This window comes from Ammospiza nelsoni, chromosome 6, assembly GCF_027579445.1.
Source record: "Ammospiza nelsoni isolate bAmmNel1 chromosome 6, bAmmNel1.pri, whole genome shotgun sequence".
NCBI lineage: Eukaryota > Metazoa > Chordata > Aves > Passeriformes > Passerellidae > Ammospiza > Ammospiza nelsoni.
Window position 1 is genome coordinate 39,510,829 of NC_080638.1, and position 19,054 is coordinate 39,529,882.

Sequence of the window (19,054 nt, forward strand, 5' to 3'; positions counted from 1 at the left end):
CTCGGCCCCGCCCTTCGTGCACCCTCCCGGCGCGTGCTCACGCTACCGCTTGGCTCCGCGCCCGACCCCGCCCCCCGCCCCCCCGCTGACAGCGCGGCCGCGGGCGAGGAGCACCGCCCTCCGAGCTCCGCCCTCCGAGCTCCGCCCTCCGAGCTCCGCCCTCCGAGCTCCGCCCTCCCTGCCCCGCCCTCCGAGCTCCGCCCTCCGTGCTCCTCCCTCCCTGCCCCGCCCACGGCCGCCCCTCCCGCCGCGCCCTAAGGCAGCGCCGCGCGATTCCCGCCTGTGCCGCGCGGGGTGCGCGAGGGACGTTTACACGGCGCCACCTTAACGACGCTGCGGTCCCGCGCGCCCCGGAAACGGAAGCCAACGGAGGCCTGTGGGGCGACGGCCAGTGCTGACGTTTCCCTGGTCGGCGGCGGCCGCCGCTCCTCGCGATCCAGCGGAGGGAGTCTCGCTGGGCAGCCTCGCCCCGGCGGGCTGGGCTGGGCACGACTCCGCCGCGGGCCCCGCGCCGCGCTCCCGGTGAGTGCTCGCGCTGCCGCCGGAGCCGCTCCGTAAGCGGGACCGCCACCCGCCGCGGTGTTTCGTGACGCGGAGAGCCCCCGGCCCGGTCCCGGCGGGGAAGGAGGAGGCACTGGTGCCTGCCGACTCCGGGGAGCGGCGGCGGCCTGTCCTGCGGCAGCCCGGGCCGAGAGATGCCCTCAGCCCACCGGGGCTCCGCGGGAGCAGTTCTGGGCCTCCCGGACCCGGCCGCTGCCGCCCACAGCCCCGGGACGGGACGCGCCCAGCCGGGGTCTGCCCGCTGTCCGGGCCAGCCCAGGGCAAAGGCAGCGGCCGGGCACGTCCACCGGGCTCTGCCTTCATCACTTTTCCCGAGAAAACGAGGGCATTGGGCCGCAAGCGAGACAGCCGCTCCCGGCTACTGCCTTGGGGGCGCCTTCCCGTCGTCAGCCGGGTAATTTTAGAAGGTGGAAACTCGTGAGTTGAGGTTGAGCGGAGCTGCCGTAGCTCAGGGCATTCCCGACTGTGAAACAGCCGCTTCTCCCTTACAGTGTTAGACTTGCAGTTGGTCTTAATCCATTTATGTGTTGTATGTCTTGATTCATGAGTACAAGTTCATTGTACAGTTTTTAAGTGTTCCTTTTGCTTCGTATCTTTTTAAACAGCTGCTATCTTTTAAAGCAGCTGTTTAAACTGCTGTTACCTGTTAAGACTATATTTTTTTCCAAAACCCTGTAGATTAGATATTGCTAGTTTAGCTAGAGTGATCTGGTTGGAGGGTTATGCTGGGTGTGTGGGCAGGGGTGGGCAGTCTTTCTCCTCAGAATTGCTTCGCTGCTGGCTTGCTATGGCCTTAGTAAGACATGCGCTATTCCTGCTGTGCCTTTGTCCCTGGAATGCCCAGGGACTTGGGGCTGCAGCAGACCATGGGCCGGGAGCTCAGTGTGGCGGTGCCAGGCTGCTGCTGGTGGAGGGGATCAGGCTGCACAGAGCTCATGGCCCTGCTCGGCCCTGCTCTGTGTGTGTCTGTGGGTGCTGCCCTGCTCGGCCCTGCTCTGTGTGTGTCTGTGGGTGCTGCCCTGCTCGGCCCTGTCTGTGGGTGCTGCCCTGCTCAGCCCTGCTCTGTGTGTGTCTGTGGGTGCTGCCCTGCTCTGTGTGTGTCTGTGGGTGCTGCCCTGCTCTGTGTGTGTCTGTGGGTGCTGCCCTGCTCAGCCTGCTCTGTGTGTGGGTGCTGCCCTGCTCGGCCCTGCTCTGTGTGTGGGTGCTGCATTCAGGGTGAGCTGCCCAGAGCTGCAGCTGCCCAGCACACACACCTTCTGCACTGCAGTACTGCTAATGCCCGTATGGCTGTCTGCCAGCCCAGGCTGGCTACCTGCTAAAACATCTTGTGTGTCTTTTTGTCTGGAGTGTGTCTCTCAACTTGGATGGACTGTCACAAGTTCTATTAATTTCTGTACTTGGCAGCCCTTAGAGATTCTGATGACTTATGTTTTTTAATGTGCTAGTAAGAGCAGTTTATATAAAAATGGTTAAACTCATCTCCTTAGCAAAGGATTTGAATTATTCCTGTTGTAAGGCTGTCGGAAGAAGCTTTTGGAATTCTGCAGGGGAAACATTCATTTATTAGAACGTAATTAACCTTCTGTATTTGGAGATCTGTAGAACTATGGAAACTAATTTTAAATATTGAGTATTAACATGACTGTATGTTGGTCATCCTATCAAATTTCTTAGCTAATATATCCAAGTTTTATAGTGAAGTTCTGTCACTGGTTGCTGTTTTAGCAGCTCAAAGCTTACTGAGGTGCAGCACTGTTTTTAAAGGTTTGGAGGCTTTGTTTTTTCTTACACATTGTGATTATCACAGGAAATTACCTGGAAAATGTTTTGAACATCTGTTTTGCTGAGACTGTTTGGTAGAAGCTATTGATGATTAAAATGCTTTTTTAGAATTATTCTGCAATAATGTGACTTCTATGCCTTGTAAGGAAACTTGGGAGTTTTACCACTTCAGATAACATGTAGAAGGCCCCTTCCAGCAATGTAAGAAGATGGACATCAATTTCTATTAGTGTGCTGTAGAGTACATTAACAGTACAGTAGAGTATTTGCAAATACTCTACTGGCAGAGCTCCTTAAGAAACACAGACTTGTTTTTTAAATTAATATTGAGATGGCATTGTAATGGATATCATTGCTTGTACATTCAATGTACATTAAATCTAAAATGTGTAAATATGTTTGTGTCATTTGCCATACCCAACTCCTGTGCTTACACTGGATTTATTTATCCTACATCTTCTGAAGCTCCTGCAGACTTTGTTCTGCATTGTGACCTTAGTGTCAGGGGAGTGTGGGTTAGACTGGCAGATATTTTTGGGGTTTTGTTGCTGGTTTATTTACCAACTTATATACCAAGTTGGTAACGATAGAAACTCTTAATTAGACAAAGCAGTCTGGAGGTTGGCTTACATGGGAGTCTTATTTTAGCTCTTATTTACAAATAATAAAACATTTTAACATTTTAAAACATTTTAAATCGTGCTTTTTGGGGTTTGTGCAGCTGATAAATCTCAATGTGTGTATACACTGAGCTGCTTTGTTAGCCACATTGATGGCCTGTATATTAAATAAAATCAGAATGTAGCTAGTGGTGCATTGTTCATTTCAATAAATGGACTGGCCTTTCTTCTCTGTTTTCTTCTCACTCGAGGCCGGGGGAAGTCCCAAAAATCTTTGAAACTCTCATCTGTTTTGATTACAGAGACTCCCATTATTGAAAATTTGGCTTTCAGTACTGAAAGGAGGAGCTCAAATGTGAGATTCCAATTTGGGCTATCAGCTAGGAAGTAGTTTCAGCTGAGTACAGGAAAGCAACACTGAAAGTGGAAGATAAACATGAAGTATTTGAAGTGCTTCATTCAGCAGTGGCTGTGGTGTTGCAAATTTTTGCTCTTCAGACAAGTTTTGGTTTGCCCTTTATCAGAATTTTAGATTGCTGATTCTACCATGTGTTGTCCTGAAAATCTTGCCACCTAAAGTAGGGGGTGGAGTGGTTTAGCATGTTGACTAGAATGTGTACCCTTCAGAAATTAACTTTTTATGGTTTTCTAAGTGTAAATTTTGGTATGGTTTAGGCTTATATGTGAGATTTGTGTTTCTAGTGAGCAAAAATAGTCTGTTTTTCCAATACAGCCATTAAAAACTACAGTATTAATTTTGCTTATTAAAATGCAAGTATGTTTCTAGGGTTACTGAAATGGGAAATTCAGCTTGATTAATGAAAGCTGGATAAAATGCAGCTGAGAAATAATGGTGAATTTTGCTAGCAAAATATTTTGTTTCTGGTCATACTGTCCTTACAAGATGCAGTGTTTCTAGGCTGTTCTGCTTGATTTTCTTCTGTAATGCAGCATATTGGTGATAAGAGAATAAAAAGCAGCTGGCATTCTTTCTGGAAGTCTGTCTGGACTGTTTTGTTTGTTTTTCCATGGTGAATTCAATGCACATTTACTCTACACAGCGAAATCCTTCCTAATTGAAGTGTGGTATCTCTGTTTTTAAGTAGGCCATGAGGATTGCCTAAAATTACCTTCAGGCCAATATTTCCTAAAAATAACTTTAAAAGGTAAAACTTATGCACTTTCTGGGATGCAAAGCAGGATTCTTACCCAAAAGTTACTTGAATAATTAATTTGTGAAAGCATAGCTTCAACTAGTTTAAAATGTTATTTAAAATTTTTTTCCAGATCCTTCTGAGTCGTACTTGAAGCCGCCAAAATGGTTCTGGCAGATCTTGGAAGAAAAATAACTTCAGCATTGCGCTCCCTGAGCAATGCCACAATCATCAATGAAGAGGTGTGTAGTGTACAGATGTCATGGCACCAGCACTGGAAAGTTCTGGGAAAAAGTTCTCACAGGCTGATGAGAAGCTTCAAGTGGCCTACCTAGACTTTCTTTATCTTCAAGTAAAATTTCTACTAAAGGTTTTAAAAACTAGATTTATATGTGGGTCATCACCTCAGACATAGTGGGTCCCATGGTCAAAGGGTCCTTGAGCCTGGTGCTGTATTTAGGGAGATTAGTGTCCTGTGGAGGCAGTGTGTGCCTAAGTTTGGACAGAAGGTAGGTGCCTGCTCTGATTTGTGTGTGTGGGCACAGGCAGACTGTGCAGATGTGTATGTATTAGGTGCTAGAAGCTGAAATGTGGAAGAACAAATGTAAGCTTTGCTGTCTGAATTGTGAGGAATGTGTTGCGTTTGCTGCCTTTATGTTCAAACCAGTGTGTGGTTCTGGAATTTTGTTTGGCTTAGAATAGCCTGTATTTTCTCTAAGTAAGAGTTTGGAAATAGAACTCATGTGTTCTGTCATAGGAGTTCAATGCAAGATGGAAAACTACCTAATGTGATGGTTTCAAAGTGTCTCTGAATACACAGATTGCTAGAAATTATTTTCAGGTGGAAAGATGTGGGGCTTAAAGTAACTAAACAATAGGCTAATTGAGAGCTGTAGTGTTAGAACTTATGCATAGAGAAAATGTTTTAATGTATCTTCTGCCAGGGAAAAAATATCCTTATTTGAATCAAATACAGCCCAATTAATTTTTTCAGCAATGGAAACTTTCATCCTGCAAGAGTTCAAGATGTGAAAATGAGGCCATTTATGCAGGTGTTACTTTCAGAAAAATCTTTATGTTCAAGACTGAAAACTCAGAATAGACAGGGTTTCCAGCTGAGGCACCTGCTTGCCTAAAAGGCATACAGTCAGAGCAGCAGTCCAGTGTCTGAAAATTCAAGTAGCAGGGTGTCTGTCTTTAGCTAAGGAATGCTGTTACAGAATGGTGTTGTGATCTGAGGTTTTGTTGGTGTACTCTCTAAGGAGTACCCAGAGGGGAGTTCAGGAAGTCTTGCTGCCATATGAGCTGTGGGCCATAATGCAGTAGGAAGTGTTTTGTGCTAGTGTTCAGTTGTTACAATTGAGAACCTTTCCCTTTCAGATTTAAATTGTTTTTATGTAGGAACAAATGCACAGACTTTTTTTGTGACAGTTGATTTCATGATAGGACTACATGCATTTAATTTGTGAAAACCATGATTATATCTTAAATAGACTTTCACATTCTTATTTTGATCTAATAGTGGCCTAGTTAATCTCTGTGTATTGTAAAACAATTTTTCTGATTTTTCTCTTATATTCCAAAGGTTTTAAATGCTATGTTAAAAGAAGTATGTACAGCGTTACTGGAAGCTGATGTTAATATCAAACTTGTGAAGCAACTTAGAGAAAATGTCAAGTAAGTGAAATAATCAAAATGCATTTAACTTTTGATATTTGTAAAAGTTGTGATTTGAGGTTACAAAAGAACAACTAATTTATAACTTAATATGTTGGGATTTTTTAGAAGCACACAGTTTACTTTGAACAGGAAAGCAGCTGTTTGAACTAAATGTTTAGCCAGTTCCATCAAAAGAGTCTTTGGTCAAATTTAGCCATTTATTGCTGTTACAGGCTTGTTTCAAAAGTCGTCTGCTGTCATCAGTTGAGTCATCTGATAAACAAGTTCTTCATTACTTCCTAGACACATAATCTTCACATGTTCTGTGCTGGCTATAAATAAATCTGTGTATGTGACTAGCACTGTTACTTTGCCTATTTTCAGATTAATTTAAGTAAATACAAGTCTGAAAGATGCATTTTAGAAACCTGTTTTTGTGCTCTGCATAAGAATGTCTCCAATGCATGTTACTTCTTAAGTACATCCTATCTGAAAACTCAGGACAAATCAGGGTGCTGTTTCAGTTCCAAAAACTCTATTACTAGGTTCAAATGATGCTTTAAGTTATGCTGGTGTTCCATGCTTTTCTCAAACTCAGGTCTGCAATTGATCTTGAAGAAATGGCATCTGGCCTTAACAAAAGAAAAATGATCCAGCATGCAGTCTTTAAAGAGCTTGTTAAGGTAGGACTTCAAAATTCTGCATTGCATCACTTTCCTTGTACAGTCTGGGCTTGGCAGTAGTGCAGTAGCAAGGCAAGCTTTTAGGTGGTTATGTGGTACCTGCAGTCAGGCTTTCTGATGTGAAAGCACAACTGCAGTACTGCAAACAGCAGTATTCTCATTGAAACTGCATTGAGAAATCCTGGGCATTTCTCAGACTAACTTCAGTTTAAGCTTTGAGTTCAATTGTTCTTATTCTTCAACTGAATTGTAAAGACGAGTAAAGTACTGCTAGCTTCTGGACTGCTTCTGGTTGTCCCAGCATACATCTTTGCTACCCTAATGTTCCAACTACTGATAAGCCTTTGGAAAAGTGATAAACAACAACCCAGCAGCTCAATGCAACGTTTCTCATTAATCTGCCTGCTTGGTCAAATCAGGACTTGAGTATGTGTATTCTGCCCTCTTTCCAATTTGCAGTGTAGTTATTTGTTCTTCTGTAGTCTGTGTCCACAGATCTGGTGGCTCTCAGGAATGTATCTACCTTCTACTCATTTCACAAGTGAGGCAGCAACCCTACAAAGCCCTCTGTGCTGTAGGATTCTCACTGGAGGAAGCCCATCCTGAGCAGTGACAAGAGGGGTGGAGGTCACCTTTCTGTGGTGCTTGTTACCCTTGTGCCATATATACAGGCCACAGCCTGACTGTGCTGGGTGTTACAAAGAAATTAATGCTGTTGTTGCAGAATTATTATGCAGAACCTTATATATTGTAGATACCTTTTAAGGACTGTTGTTGTTCACTGTAAATCATCAAAAATCTAAGCCAGATTAGGATGAGAGTGTGCAAAAACTGTTTTTCTCCTTTGAATATGAAATCAGGCACCTAGCATTACTGTGACACCAACTGTTCTGTGCTTTCTGTGCTTTGTTCTTCAGCTTGTAGATCCTGGAGTCAAGGCATGGACACCTACCAAAGGAAAACAGAATATTATAATGTTTGTTGGTTTGCAAGGAAGTGGTAAAACAACAACTTGTTCAAAGGTAAGTGCAGTGGATCTCTTTGCATGGTTTTTGATTTGTTTGTTGGTTTTGGTTTGGTTTTTTTTTCTGCTTGGGAAAGCTGGTGGTCACTGGGCTCCTTAGGTAGGTTTGGCTTGTGATCTGTGCTGGTTTTGTTAGTAGGAAAGTTCTAACTCACTACCATGTAGAGATATGTTTGCAGAGGGGTTTCTGAGATAAATGAATGTTGAAAGTAAAATTCTTTTGGGACAATTTATGGCTTGTAGGACTTCCTTCAGAGATTTTTAAACTGAACTCTTGATAAAACAGTACCCTATAAGAGAGTCTTTATTTGTCCTTGTACTTAGTTAAACCACAGTATTGTAGTTCACTTTCTAGGTTTAAGACTAAATACTAAGAATGGGTGTTCATGCCATTACTTATTTAGAAAAACAGTGGAATTTGGCCTTTGTATTAGATACAAGGTATCAGTTAAGTGTAAGTTGATGTGAAACCTCTTCCAGCCCCAGACTCGTTGAGGAAATTTGTGTTTGTAATTTTTAAGGCTAAAAAAAGAATGCTCTGAATCCACATACGTTCAAGGCCTTCCCTGTTTGTTAATGTGAGGTCAAACAGCACACCATTCCTTGTGGGATTGTCCCCCTTCCTGTGACAGGAAGTTGCAATCCCTGCTTTCCGTTTTCCAGGAACCTCCTGGACTGTTTGTGCTTCTCCAGCAGATGTCAGAGTAGTTAAAGGTCCCCTCAAGAACTAGGGCCTATGACTTTGAGACTGCTTCAAGCTGCCCATAGAAAGCCTCATCCACTTGGTCCTTCTGATCAGGTGGCCTGTAACAAACACCTACAACATCATCACCCTCACTAATCTGCCCTTTTAGCTTAAACCATAAGCTCTTGACTCACTCATTCACCCCAGGACAGAGCTTGGTACATTCCAAGTTGTGAGGAGAAATTATTCTGTGGAAAAAAGACACATCTTCATTGTTTTTTGTCATCTCCTTTTGAAGTGCACATATAGTGAAATATTCAGCATAGCCTGCTCTGATTTCAGAAGACTTTCTTAGTGCTTATGTAGGTGAACTTTATTTTGAATGTTTGTATTTGCTCAGTGTTTTGTGAATATATGTAGCAGCTGTGAAGCTGAGCGTTGTAGGAAGGTTAAGGATTCTCTCCACTGCTTTAAATCATATCCTTTCAATGGAAATATCTTTGTTCCTCTGAAAGTACAAAAACATAGAACTGTACAAGTTGTAGACATTATGGTACTGGATATTGAAGTATTGCATTGGGTAGTTTCTACATGCTAGTCCAACCTGCAGTATTAACACTAAGAAGAATTCAGGAGTTAGTAAAATGGGAACTTAAATTATTTGTAGTCATTCCTAGAGATTGCCATTTCAAGAAATTAAAATCAGAAGCAGAGTCAAGCAGGTGTTTTCATCTTGCCATTAATAATAATTTATGATATGTTTTCCTAAATAATGGCCATGCTAACCATGAACAGTCTTACTCTGTGGCCTCACTTATAGAAGGGCTGGCTTGAGTTTGTGTCCTCTCTGTGTGACTTGTGGCTGTTAGAAGTGTCATGTCAGTGGGACTTTGGTGTAACTACTTGTTTTGGGTTTCATTTCAGTTAGCATACTTCTATCAGAGGAAAGGCTGGAAGACTTGTCTAATATGTGCAGACACATACAGAGCAGGTAACACAGACTTTAATGATGTACTTCTCTATCTATAATATTTGAAGATTTCCTTAAGTAGTCCCTTGACTATACCTGTCTTACAGGTGCTTTTGACCAGTTAAAGCAGAATGCCACAAAAGCAAGAATTCCCTTTTATGGGAGGTAAGCATCTTCCAGAAGCACTTTGGAGAACAGTTCAACTCCAGTTATGTATTGTTCTGTTCTGAACATTTTGCACTAAACCCCATCTAGCATGGCCTAATTGCTTTCATTTTAATAATATATTTTGGGTAATACTTACTCTGATCAGATGAAAATTCTGTCCAGTTCAGTATATTGCCAGGAGTAGCAGGTAGGACAGTGTACAAAGAGATCAGGTGTCCAGGAATAATTCCCTATGGTGCTTAATTGATGTATAGCAGTTCACAGACTTTTACCAGACATGGCTAGATTTTTGAGAAGTATCTCACAGATCAAAGGATATAATTTTTTGGATGCTTAATTTTTATTATCAAATAGAGACAAAGGTGGACCTGAAATGTCTTCTTATAAAGCAGTAAATAACTTTCCCCTAAGATTCACTGAAGGTGAACTGTCTAGATGCTCAGCTAAATCCTATTTGAGAGAGGGTCTTGTAGAACTTACTGCAGCTGCCAGCAGGTGAGACAGACTTCAGGCTTTGTGCTTCAGTTCACTGAGCTGAAGTAAGGGTAAATGGCTTAGGAAGATGTATTTGTAACCAATTTTTGCTTTGCATAAGAGGAGTTCCCTCTTGAAATCCAGATAGACCTATACTTAACACGTTTATAGTCAAATGAGGAAATTCTGAATCTTTCTTTCTCTTTTTGATCAGTTATACAGAAATGGATCCTGTAATAATTGCCTCAGAAGGTGTTGAGAAATTTAAGAATGAAAACTTTGAAATTATCATTGTTGATACAAGTGGACGTCACAAACAAGAAGACTCTTTGTTTGAAGAAATGTTACAAGTTGCTAATGCCATAGTGAGTAGTTTTGAGAAATGCAGTAACTTGGCATTTGATGACAGTTGATTAATCTTTATCCTAATGTTCTGTGTGCATTTTGCTTTAACTCCTAGATGATATTAGAAATTACGAACAGATATGAATAAACAAAGACTAAACGCCCAGTGCTTGTTAGTTTTGTGATGGTGTTATTTCTTCTATTCTTCTGTTCAAGGATGCTTGCATATAATCAGACTGCCATTCCTGCTTTAACTTTTCCTTTTCAGGATCTTTGCATTGAAAAACTAGATGAAAGAACCAGTCTGGTCTGGTTTCCTTTAACTATGAATACTAAACTTTCTGTGATTGTCACAAATAATTGCACTGAGAAAGAGAAGATGATTGGATAACTTTCAAGAGTTTTGATATGTAAATGAAGCTGTTGTTTCTATGGGTTTAAAAAGTCTGGCTATTTGTTTGATTCTGTGGTCTTGCATAACAATGTGACACTTCCCACACAATTCCTGGTAATGCTAACTTATTTTTAGAGGAATGGATGTCTTAAATATCTGAATGTAAAACCAAATTGAAGACGTTAGCTAATAAGCGCTTGTCAATACTAATTATCTTATTGGCTCAAGATACTGGCTATAATCACTTGAATCATAACTAATAAGCACAAACCTATTAAATTGTAATGTTTTGTGTTGTAGATGAATCATATAGTCATTCAACATCAGATTTTTTTAAATGGTTCTTAGATAATACTGTTCATAAAACAGTGGTCCTGTTTTAAACCCTAGCATACAGCTCTTATATACTGTTATTGCAGTAAGTTCTGCTACTGAACCTATATAATAATAATAATAATGCATGAATATTGTTTAGTAAAGCAGGAAACGATTCTTTTGTGTATCTCATTTCTCCTAGCAACCAGATAACATCGTTTATGTGATGGATGCTTCCATTGGCCAAGCTTGTGAAGCTCAAGCTAAAGCTTTCAAAGACAAAGTAGATGTAGCTTCTGTCATTGTCACTAAGCTGGATGGACATGCCAAAGGAGGTGGAGCCCTTAGTGCGTAAGTACCAATGGGGTATAACAGTGTCCAACATCTGGCTGTGCACAGCCAGCTGCGAAATGTGTTAGTGTCTCACAGAAACCTGTCCTGGGGAGTGTCACTGGCACACTGCACAGAATCTAAGTCAGTCACAGTCACACTTAGATTCTTATCCTTCTTCTGGTGGGCAGGATCACCTGCTCATGATGCTTAACATCAGCATTCAGTGATGGGATGTATTTTCAGTACAGTAGTTTGTATTGTCACAGGTCAGACTTTCGTCTTCTGACATCTGCATCAAGCAATATTCATTGCCTATTGTGTATTAGGCATTTTTCCAGAAAGATAAATTTGGGCTCAATAGATGTGACTTAAATGAAGAGTTTTGCATCTCAAGAGATTTCTTCCAAAAGGGGAAAAGCTGTGCCTCATCATATGTGACCTTAAAGCTATAATACAGTTCAAACTCCTGGATTGGCAGTGTCCAGAAACTTGATGAAAAGTTGTCTGCTGTCATACTTACCCAAATTCCATTCTTGTTGGACTTTACATGTCCTGTATCTTGGCAGAGTTTTGACCAGAAAATGCTACATTTTATCTTCAGCCTTATGTGATTGTTTCAACTGTCTTTCAATGATACAGCTTGTCTGCAGCTGAGATGTTTTGTTAAAACAGTCAAAATAACTGCCCCTGACTTGCTAAATCCCTGCCTGTCTTTGACCTGAAGTGTTAGAGTTCCTAAACTGCCATATGTATTTTGCTTTATCTGTAGCATAATGTTGGAAGACTAAAGCTTTTGGTATTTCCATTTTGCTGTTGTTTGAGTTGTTGTATGCTTGTGTGCTTTAAGTGTGCTGTGTTTGCCCTGTACTGTCTGTGGACTGGAAACTAAATTTTATCTAAAAGATAATGCCAGAGTGGTGGAAAGGTTCTGAGTTTTCTTATGTTGGAGCTTTTTCCTGTGTTGAAAATGAGATTGTCTTTTGTATGAGGTACCTTGAAGAAACTGTAATCAATGCCTGTCATCTGACAGTATTGTCATTAGTATCAGTAATAGCCCAGTATTAGGATAAACTGGAGATGATTTATTTTTTTCTTACCTCTCAAGTTTCTTAAACTCAGCAGTGAAAATTAGCAAATTCTATTTCTGATTTTTTTCAGAGTTTGTATTTTATAAAATACTAATTAGAGAACAATCTTTTTAACTACTCTGAGCTAAACATCCAAGTGCAGGGTGTTTTTTCATTAATGGTGTGAGGAGTAGGGCAGATCCTTGAGACACAATGCATAGTGTTGATGATACCTAGCTGATTATAGTATAAAAGATGGATGGTGTTTGAGAGGCCATTTCATAAAATATATTTCATTGCAGAGTTGCTGCCACAAAGAGTCCTATTATTTTTATTGGAACTGGCGAACACATAGATGACTTTGAACCCTTTAAAACACAGCCTTTCATCAGCAAGCTGCTTGGTATGTCCAATGTACAACTGTACTTAAAAGACACTTAGAATTGGATAATGGAAAGTCAAAGTGTATTTTTTTAATGCTAATTTCAGATCTGTTTTCTTTATCCAGGTATGGGTGATATTGAAGGATTGATAGATAAAGTAAATGAGTTGAAGTTGGATGATAATGAAGCACTCATAGAAAAGCTAAAACATGGTAAGTTATTCCCAAGATCTGAATTGCAGGAGCATTACAGTGACCTGACCATGGCAGGTGCTCTGTGGCAGAGACCACTGAGTTCATTTGTGCTGTGTGTAGACACAAACAACTTGTTCATGCTCAGTGAAGAACAGTTTTTCTTTCTCCAGTAAATGTGGCAGCCAAGTAAATTGAGTTGTGTTTTTCAAACAAAAGTCTGTCAGACTACAACTGCAGAAAAATTAGCTTAATGGTTCAGCATGTGCCATCTGAAACAGTTTAGCCATATGAGGAGTGAAGAGATTTATTTATCTACTTATTTATGTAGTATAATATTTACCTTATGAATCAAGAGTAAAAAGGAGAGTAAGAGCAAAATGCTGGTATGACTTCTGCTAACTTTTCTTTTGTTGTTGTGCTTCAGGTCAATTTACATTAAGAGATATGTATGAACAATTCCAAAACATCATGAAAATGGGACCATTCAGTCAGATCTTGGTTAGTTATCCCCAAAATAATTTTATTTTAAAACTCTTAATTGAAATTTGTTATAATCTGTGTTCTGTTTTTAAAAAAGTGAAATTACTTGCCTACTGCAGTATGCAACTACTGAACTAGCAGTTGCTGTCTATATTTCTTTCTGCTTAATAAAGTTAGTTTTGCCTATTCTGACACAGCTTTTGTTTTCCTTTCTTGAAACAAGGGCATGATCCCTGGTTTTGGAACTGACTTCATGAGTAAAGGCAATGAACAGGAATCAATGGCAAGGCTAAAGAAACTCATGACTATAATGGACAGTATGAATGATCAAGGTAATACAAATTTCACCCTCTGCTTTTTTCTTGATTGTTGAACAAGCTTATTTAGAGATGTTTCTGGAAAAATTCATATTGCAGCATGTACAATGACAGAAAATGACAAGAAATATTTAACATTCTTGGGAATCGCAAGGAGTACACGTGTCTCCAAATTTCTTAATAAATCTAAATATCTAGAGATACTTTTCCTGTTGCTGCTCTATCTTGTGTAAAATAGGTGGGATTTCAAATAATTTCCATTCTATTGGAAATCAATGTACTTTTAGTCATTGTATTGTAACTGTTCATGAATTATAAATGCTGTACTTGCAAATTGATAAGGTATGTTAATCTTTAATCTGACATTGCTGTCTTTTTCCTACTCACCCTCAAATTTACTTGGTGACATAGCCTGGTCTCTGGAATTCAAAGTGTTGTTTCTATTCCACCTAGAATTCCTTTAGTAGCATGCTCTTACCCTTGTGCTAAACCCATTAATATGGCTTTAGACCAAGTATCCCAAGAGCATAATTTATTCATACAGCTTTTTTCTATCACAGTGATTAACATATGAAGATAAGAGCTTCTTAGTATTACTTCCTAGAATATTATGCCTCAGTGATTTATGTAAAATTTTGCATTGTTGCTTTTAAAACTTAAGTTTTTATTCTCTGTCTCAAAATTAAATTCTCAACAGTGAAAATAGGTTTGCTGTTTGTTACCAATTGTAACAGTTTTTAATGTCAGTGACTCAATGGATTTTTCTTTTCCACATTGTAATTGCAGAACTTGACAGTACAGATGGTGCCAAAGTTTTCAGTAAGCAGCCAGGAAGAATCCAAAGAGTAGCAAGAGGCTCTGGTGTTTCTACCAGAGATGTTCAGGAGCTATTGACCCAATACACTAAGTTTGCACAGATGGTGAAAAAGATGGGAGGCATCAAAGGGCTTTTCAAAGGTAAAAAAACCTCCAAAACAATACCAAAAAACCCACTCTAACATTTATTAACTAAGGGGGGAGGTCGCTTGATGTGTGTACACAGAAGAAATGAGAAAACACTGATTACAGAGGGGAGAAAGTGAGTTGTAGCTTGCTCATTTTCACAATGTTTGAAATTTCTTTTATTTCACTGGTAAGAGCTGCACTGTTCTTCATGACACCAGTGTGTATCTTAGCAAGGAAAGCTACTGTATTTCTGTCAATGCAGACTTGATTGCTACTACAGTACTAACACTTCAGTCTGGTTTGTGGAGTGCAGGGAGTGTTCATCCTAAATGGACTTTTAGTGGCTGATGTAGTAACTTCTAATAATGGGCTCATGGATATGAATCTAGAATTAGGAGGTAACATTTGGATTTATTTTGTTTCTAGCACCATTTGTTAATCCACTTTCTTATGATTGCTCTTTTCTTTTTATTTAGGTGGTGATATGTCCAAGAACGTAAACCCATCTCAGCTGGCCAAACTGAATCAGCAGATGGCAAAGATGATGGATCCAAGAGTTCTTCATCATATGGGTATGTGCTGACTTTTTATAGCTTCAAGAGAGGACTGTCAGTTATAGTGGAGCATTTGAGATACAGAAGTGAGGAAGGGGATGAGAGACTATCTGCAGTATATATCAGTATTAAGTATTTCTGGGGTTTTCTAAAAAGAATCAGAAAGTTGAGTCCAAATACTTTGCACTTAGCAGCGCTTAATCTAGTTTTTCATTTGGATTCAGCTCTCAAAATGAGTACTTGGAATAGTGAAGGATGTCTGTGGTAAAGCAAATCTTCCTAGACTTCCCTTCTCTTCTAAGATTTGCTCAAGTGATTAAATTTTACAAGAGCAACTTTAAATAAGGCCTCCCATAACTGAACCTTACTGACTGATAATAGTCATTCCATCAAGTTTTTTCTTCTGTCTAGTTCTTAATGCACAAATCATCTTAAAGCCTGATGTTTTGCACACCTTTCTGTGACTACTCACTCCATTCTTTATTTTCAATAGCTGTTTAAACCTGGTTTCACAGTTTGGGCTTCTGCCTTTGTATATTACTGGAAGAGTGTGTGTACAGGAAGGATGCCTCAAGCAAGAGAGCTGTGCCTCAGAGTTCATTAACACTTTCATGTTCTCACTTATTTTCTGCAGGTGGCATGGCTGGTTTGCAGTCAATGATGAGACAATTTCAACAAGGTGCTGCTGGGAATATGAAAGGCATGATGGGATTCAATAATATGTAAAGAAGCCTTAATACAAATGGACTTGGTTGACTCTTCATTGCAACTTCAGTGAATGAATTGCTTTCTTCCTTTTTACAGTGATGAGAGAGTGGTCTTTTGAAATCTTACCCAGGCTTCTCAGTTTCTACATCTAATTTCTGAAAACTATTTTTGCTTAAATTAGTTCCTCTCCACTAATAACTGATGGCACAAAGAGCAATTCAATTTAATAAAACAAAATCATGATGTAAAATTTTAATATTTAGAGACACTTTTTAATTGTTTACATCAAATGGCAGCCATTATATTTGTAAACAACCCTGATCTTTGGTTATAGTAACATAAAATGTCACGAATATACTGTAAAATAAAATTTAAGTGGTTATAAACAAGGGAATGGCCTGTCTCTTCAGTTCCTTTTAACTGTCCTTTTAGTGTGTAATGAGATTTTCTTAGTTAGTTTGTTTTTTTTTTTAAAGACTGTTTTAACTCATGTTTGGCATAAATACAATAAGAATAGCTCAGTACCTAAAAATGTGCTGTTGGTGCTCATCTGTGGAGCATTTTTAGAATGTGGATGTGCTGTGCTCAGGTTTGTACAAGACTTTGTCATATAGAATTTCATCGTTCTTCCCCTATACACAAAGAATCAAGGGACTGAAAAAATACAGGTGTGCAGATACCAAACTGTCTTGTATAATGAAAATAATCTTCATATCAGGCTGCCAGTTAAGCAGTTCCTTTTTTCTGGAGGTAATTTCTAAAGCATATTAGGTGGAATTCTGTGCTGGTACTGAACTTTAAACAGAGATAGCTGTATTTGTCAGAGCATACTGCCCCAACTCAGCTACATTCTAATCTTAATTTCCTATAGCAGTTTAATATTTCAGTTTACTCTGTTAATATAAAAAGGGTAGAATCCACAGGCACAATTCAAAAACTAGGTAGACCAAGATGAACCTTGAAATCCAGCATGGATCTTGTACCCTTATCTTAGGGTAAGAGGGTGTATTATAAATTTTGATATACTGCAGTGTTTAGTGTGTAAATGGACACCTATTGCTGCTGTTTAGATAAAAGTTAAATGCAGTAGTTAAAACAAGTGGGTCCCTCTGTCAGCCAGTTCTCTGAGATGGCAGCTAACAGGGAATGTCTCATATATGACATTAGACTCTTGCACTAATAAAACATGAGCTATGCTGTAATGTAGTTTATAATGTGAAACTATCTCCTGCTTGATTAATGGTATGTGTTCAGTACATGGAGGATGCTGAAAAATCTTCAAGTATGCCATCTACCTAAGTGCGCTGCATTAATCTGCACAAGGATCAGTTAATTTGAATCTTTTTATTTTAAATATAACAAAATAATGAGTCCTTGCATATCATCAGCTTGTTGGTGTGTGAACAACAAGCTGCTGATAGTGGTGTGCTTACTAAAACCTGATTTTTCTTTTTTATAGTATTTTCAGTTCTTGAGCAGTATAAACCAATGCAATATGCAAAACCATGCAGGAAAGAGTATGAAATCTTGGTTTGAAATGCCGTCCCTAGGGGAGAGTGGATGGTTAATGCTTTTGATGGAAATCAACCATGAATAGGGATATTGAGGATGAACAGTGAAGCACTGTGCTGCAGGACAGGCTCAGTCAGACTGTCAAGTTACCAACAATTTAACTCTATTTTCAGCTTGTGGCTTACATTTAGTCTTAACTTTTAGTTTGCCATTTCCAAAGTACTAAAACTGCAACCAGATACAAGGAGAGCTGTCACTACCTGAGTGTTGGCAGAGACAAGGGCAAGTTGAGAATGCATTTCCTTTAAAGTATGTGTTATTGGTATTTCTGAGATATATGCTGGAATTAACAAAGTGTATATTGCTCTTACATTAGGAAGCCAGGTAGAAAATACTTTGGAGCCTGCTTAGAAAAATTGCCTGAGGATCTCAAGCCTGGGAAAAAAACACATCCATGATGGAGGCACTAAGAACAAGAGTTCAACTATATAGGAGCACATCTAAATGGACTGGTGACTTACATGGCCTTTCATATCTTGATGCAAATAACACTTTCCTGGCAAACGTGTAACAACACTCCCAGCACCATTTTCTTGCATTAGGGTTTTTGTCCTCACCCTCTATGACATCTCAGAAAAGTTTTGTCTAGCATACAAGAACCTTGAAGAGCTAGGGTCAAGCGAAATTCACTAGAAGTGCTTAGAAGACTGAGGTCTGTCTTCCTGTGTAGATCTTGCTGAAAGCTGTTGCTGCTGTCAGACAAGCTTTTGTCTGAGCTGTTTGAGCTCAGGCTGCTGCTGAGCAGCCTGCTAAGAGGAAATGGTTATGATGGTCAATGGATAGCTGTGTGATGGAAGCCGGACAATTAACTATTCACACACACAAACAGCTATGGCTTTATTTGTTAACTCTTTACCTTTCCATAGGACTTTCAACATTAATGTGCTAAATTTATTAAACTTGTCCAAGTTGCAAATGCCAGTTGTTCTGGGAGGTGAAAGATTAAGTTCAATATGACTGTACAGCTGCTATAACCACAGCAGAGGTGGAGGAAAGCAGGTTGGTTGGTTGATGATTTAATGCTGCTCTTGAGGCAGAATGTATACTCTGTTGAGGGTAAGAAATATTTATGTATCCTAACATTAGTTTGTTTCTTTGGAACTTTAAGAGATGTATGTTTGTTGTAATCCCTTAAGCAGATATTCAGCCCTGTAGTGTCTAAAATAACAGTCTAACCTTTCATTCTGTAGTTACTGTTTCTGTAATCATACATTTTATGTCAGCCCTTTTCACAAGGAACATTTTCTGCCTTATGCTGGTATAAGTTTGAGGCGTCTGTGCTTTACCTGGGCTTTTGTCATGGGCTCTGGATTATGCTTTGATGATATGACTAAGCAAGTGTCTAAGAGCCCATATTGTGCTATAGAGTGTAATTTTTTGGAAACTGTTCTTAATGATGCAGGATTGAAAGACGGCTCTTGCTGTCATGTAAGTGCATGTTACAGCCATTGGTTCAACCCCCTCCCCCTCCAAATAATTTAAAACTGCTCCCTTCTCAATCCCATAAAAAGAATGTTTCAGATGCTTCCACCTCCAACTGTTTTCACTGGTAGTTCACATTTACTAATGTACATTTTGCCGGGATCAGCGCACACTGGAGACAGAAGGGCTCCCACCTCTCTCCAGGAGCAACTGAGCAAATCTCTCACCTGGCAAACACTTCTCCC

At 39.9% G+C, this 19,054-nt stretch overlaps 1 protein-coding gene across 2 annotated transcripts; it reads left to right on the top strand.

The window, feature by feature from the left end:
- Positions 1-300: 300 nt before the first annotated feature.
- On the top strand, positions 301-16,209 carry SRP54 (signal recognition particle 54). Of its 2 annotated transcripts, none has more exons than XM_059475277.1 (16): positions 301-522; positions 4,251-4,359; positions 5,703-5,794; positions 6,375-6,459; positions 7,377-7,481; positions 9,093-9,159; positions 9,246-9,303; positions 9,995-10,145; positions 11,037-11,185; positions 12,537-12,637; positions 12,743-12,829; positions 13,236-13,309; positions 13,515-13,623; positions 14,395-14,565; positions 15,030-15,125; positions 15,742-16,209. In XM_059475277.1, exons 2-16 carry the CDS (start codon positions 4,282-4,284, stop codon positions 15,831-15,833), a joined length of 1,515 nt encoding a protein of 504 aa, XP_059331260.1. In that variant the 5' UTR covers positions 301-522; positions 4,251-4,281; the 3' UTR covers positions 15,834-16,209. The 2 variants fall into 2 exon arrangements, with proteins under 2 accessions (XP_059331260.1, XP_059331262.1); XM_059475279.1 differs by lacking the exon at positions 301-522 and adding an exon at positions 716-955.
- Positions 16,210-19,054: the final 2,845 nt, after the last annotated feature.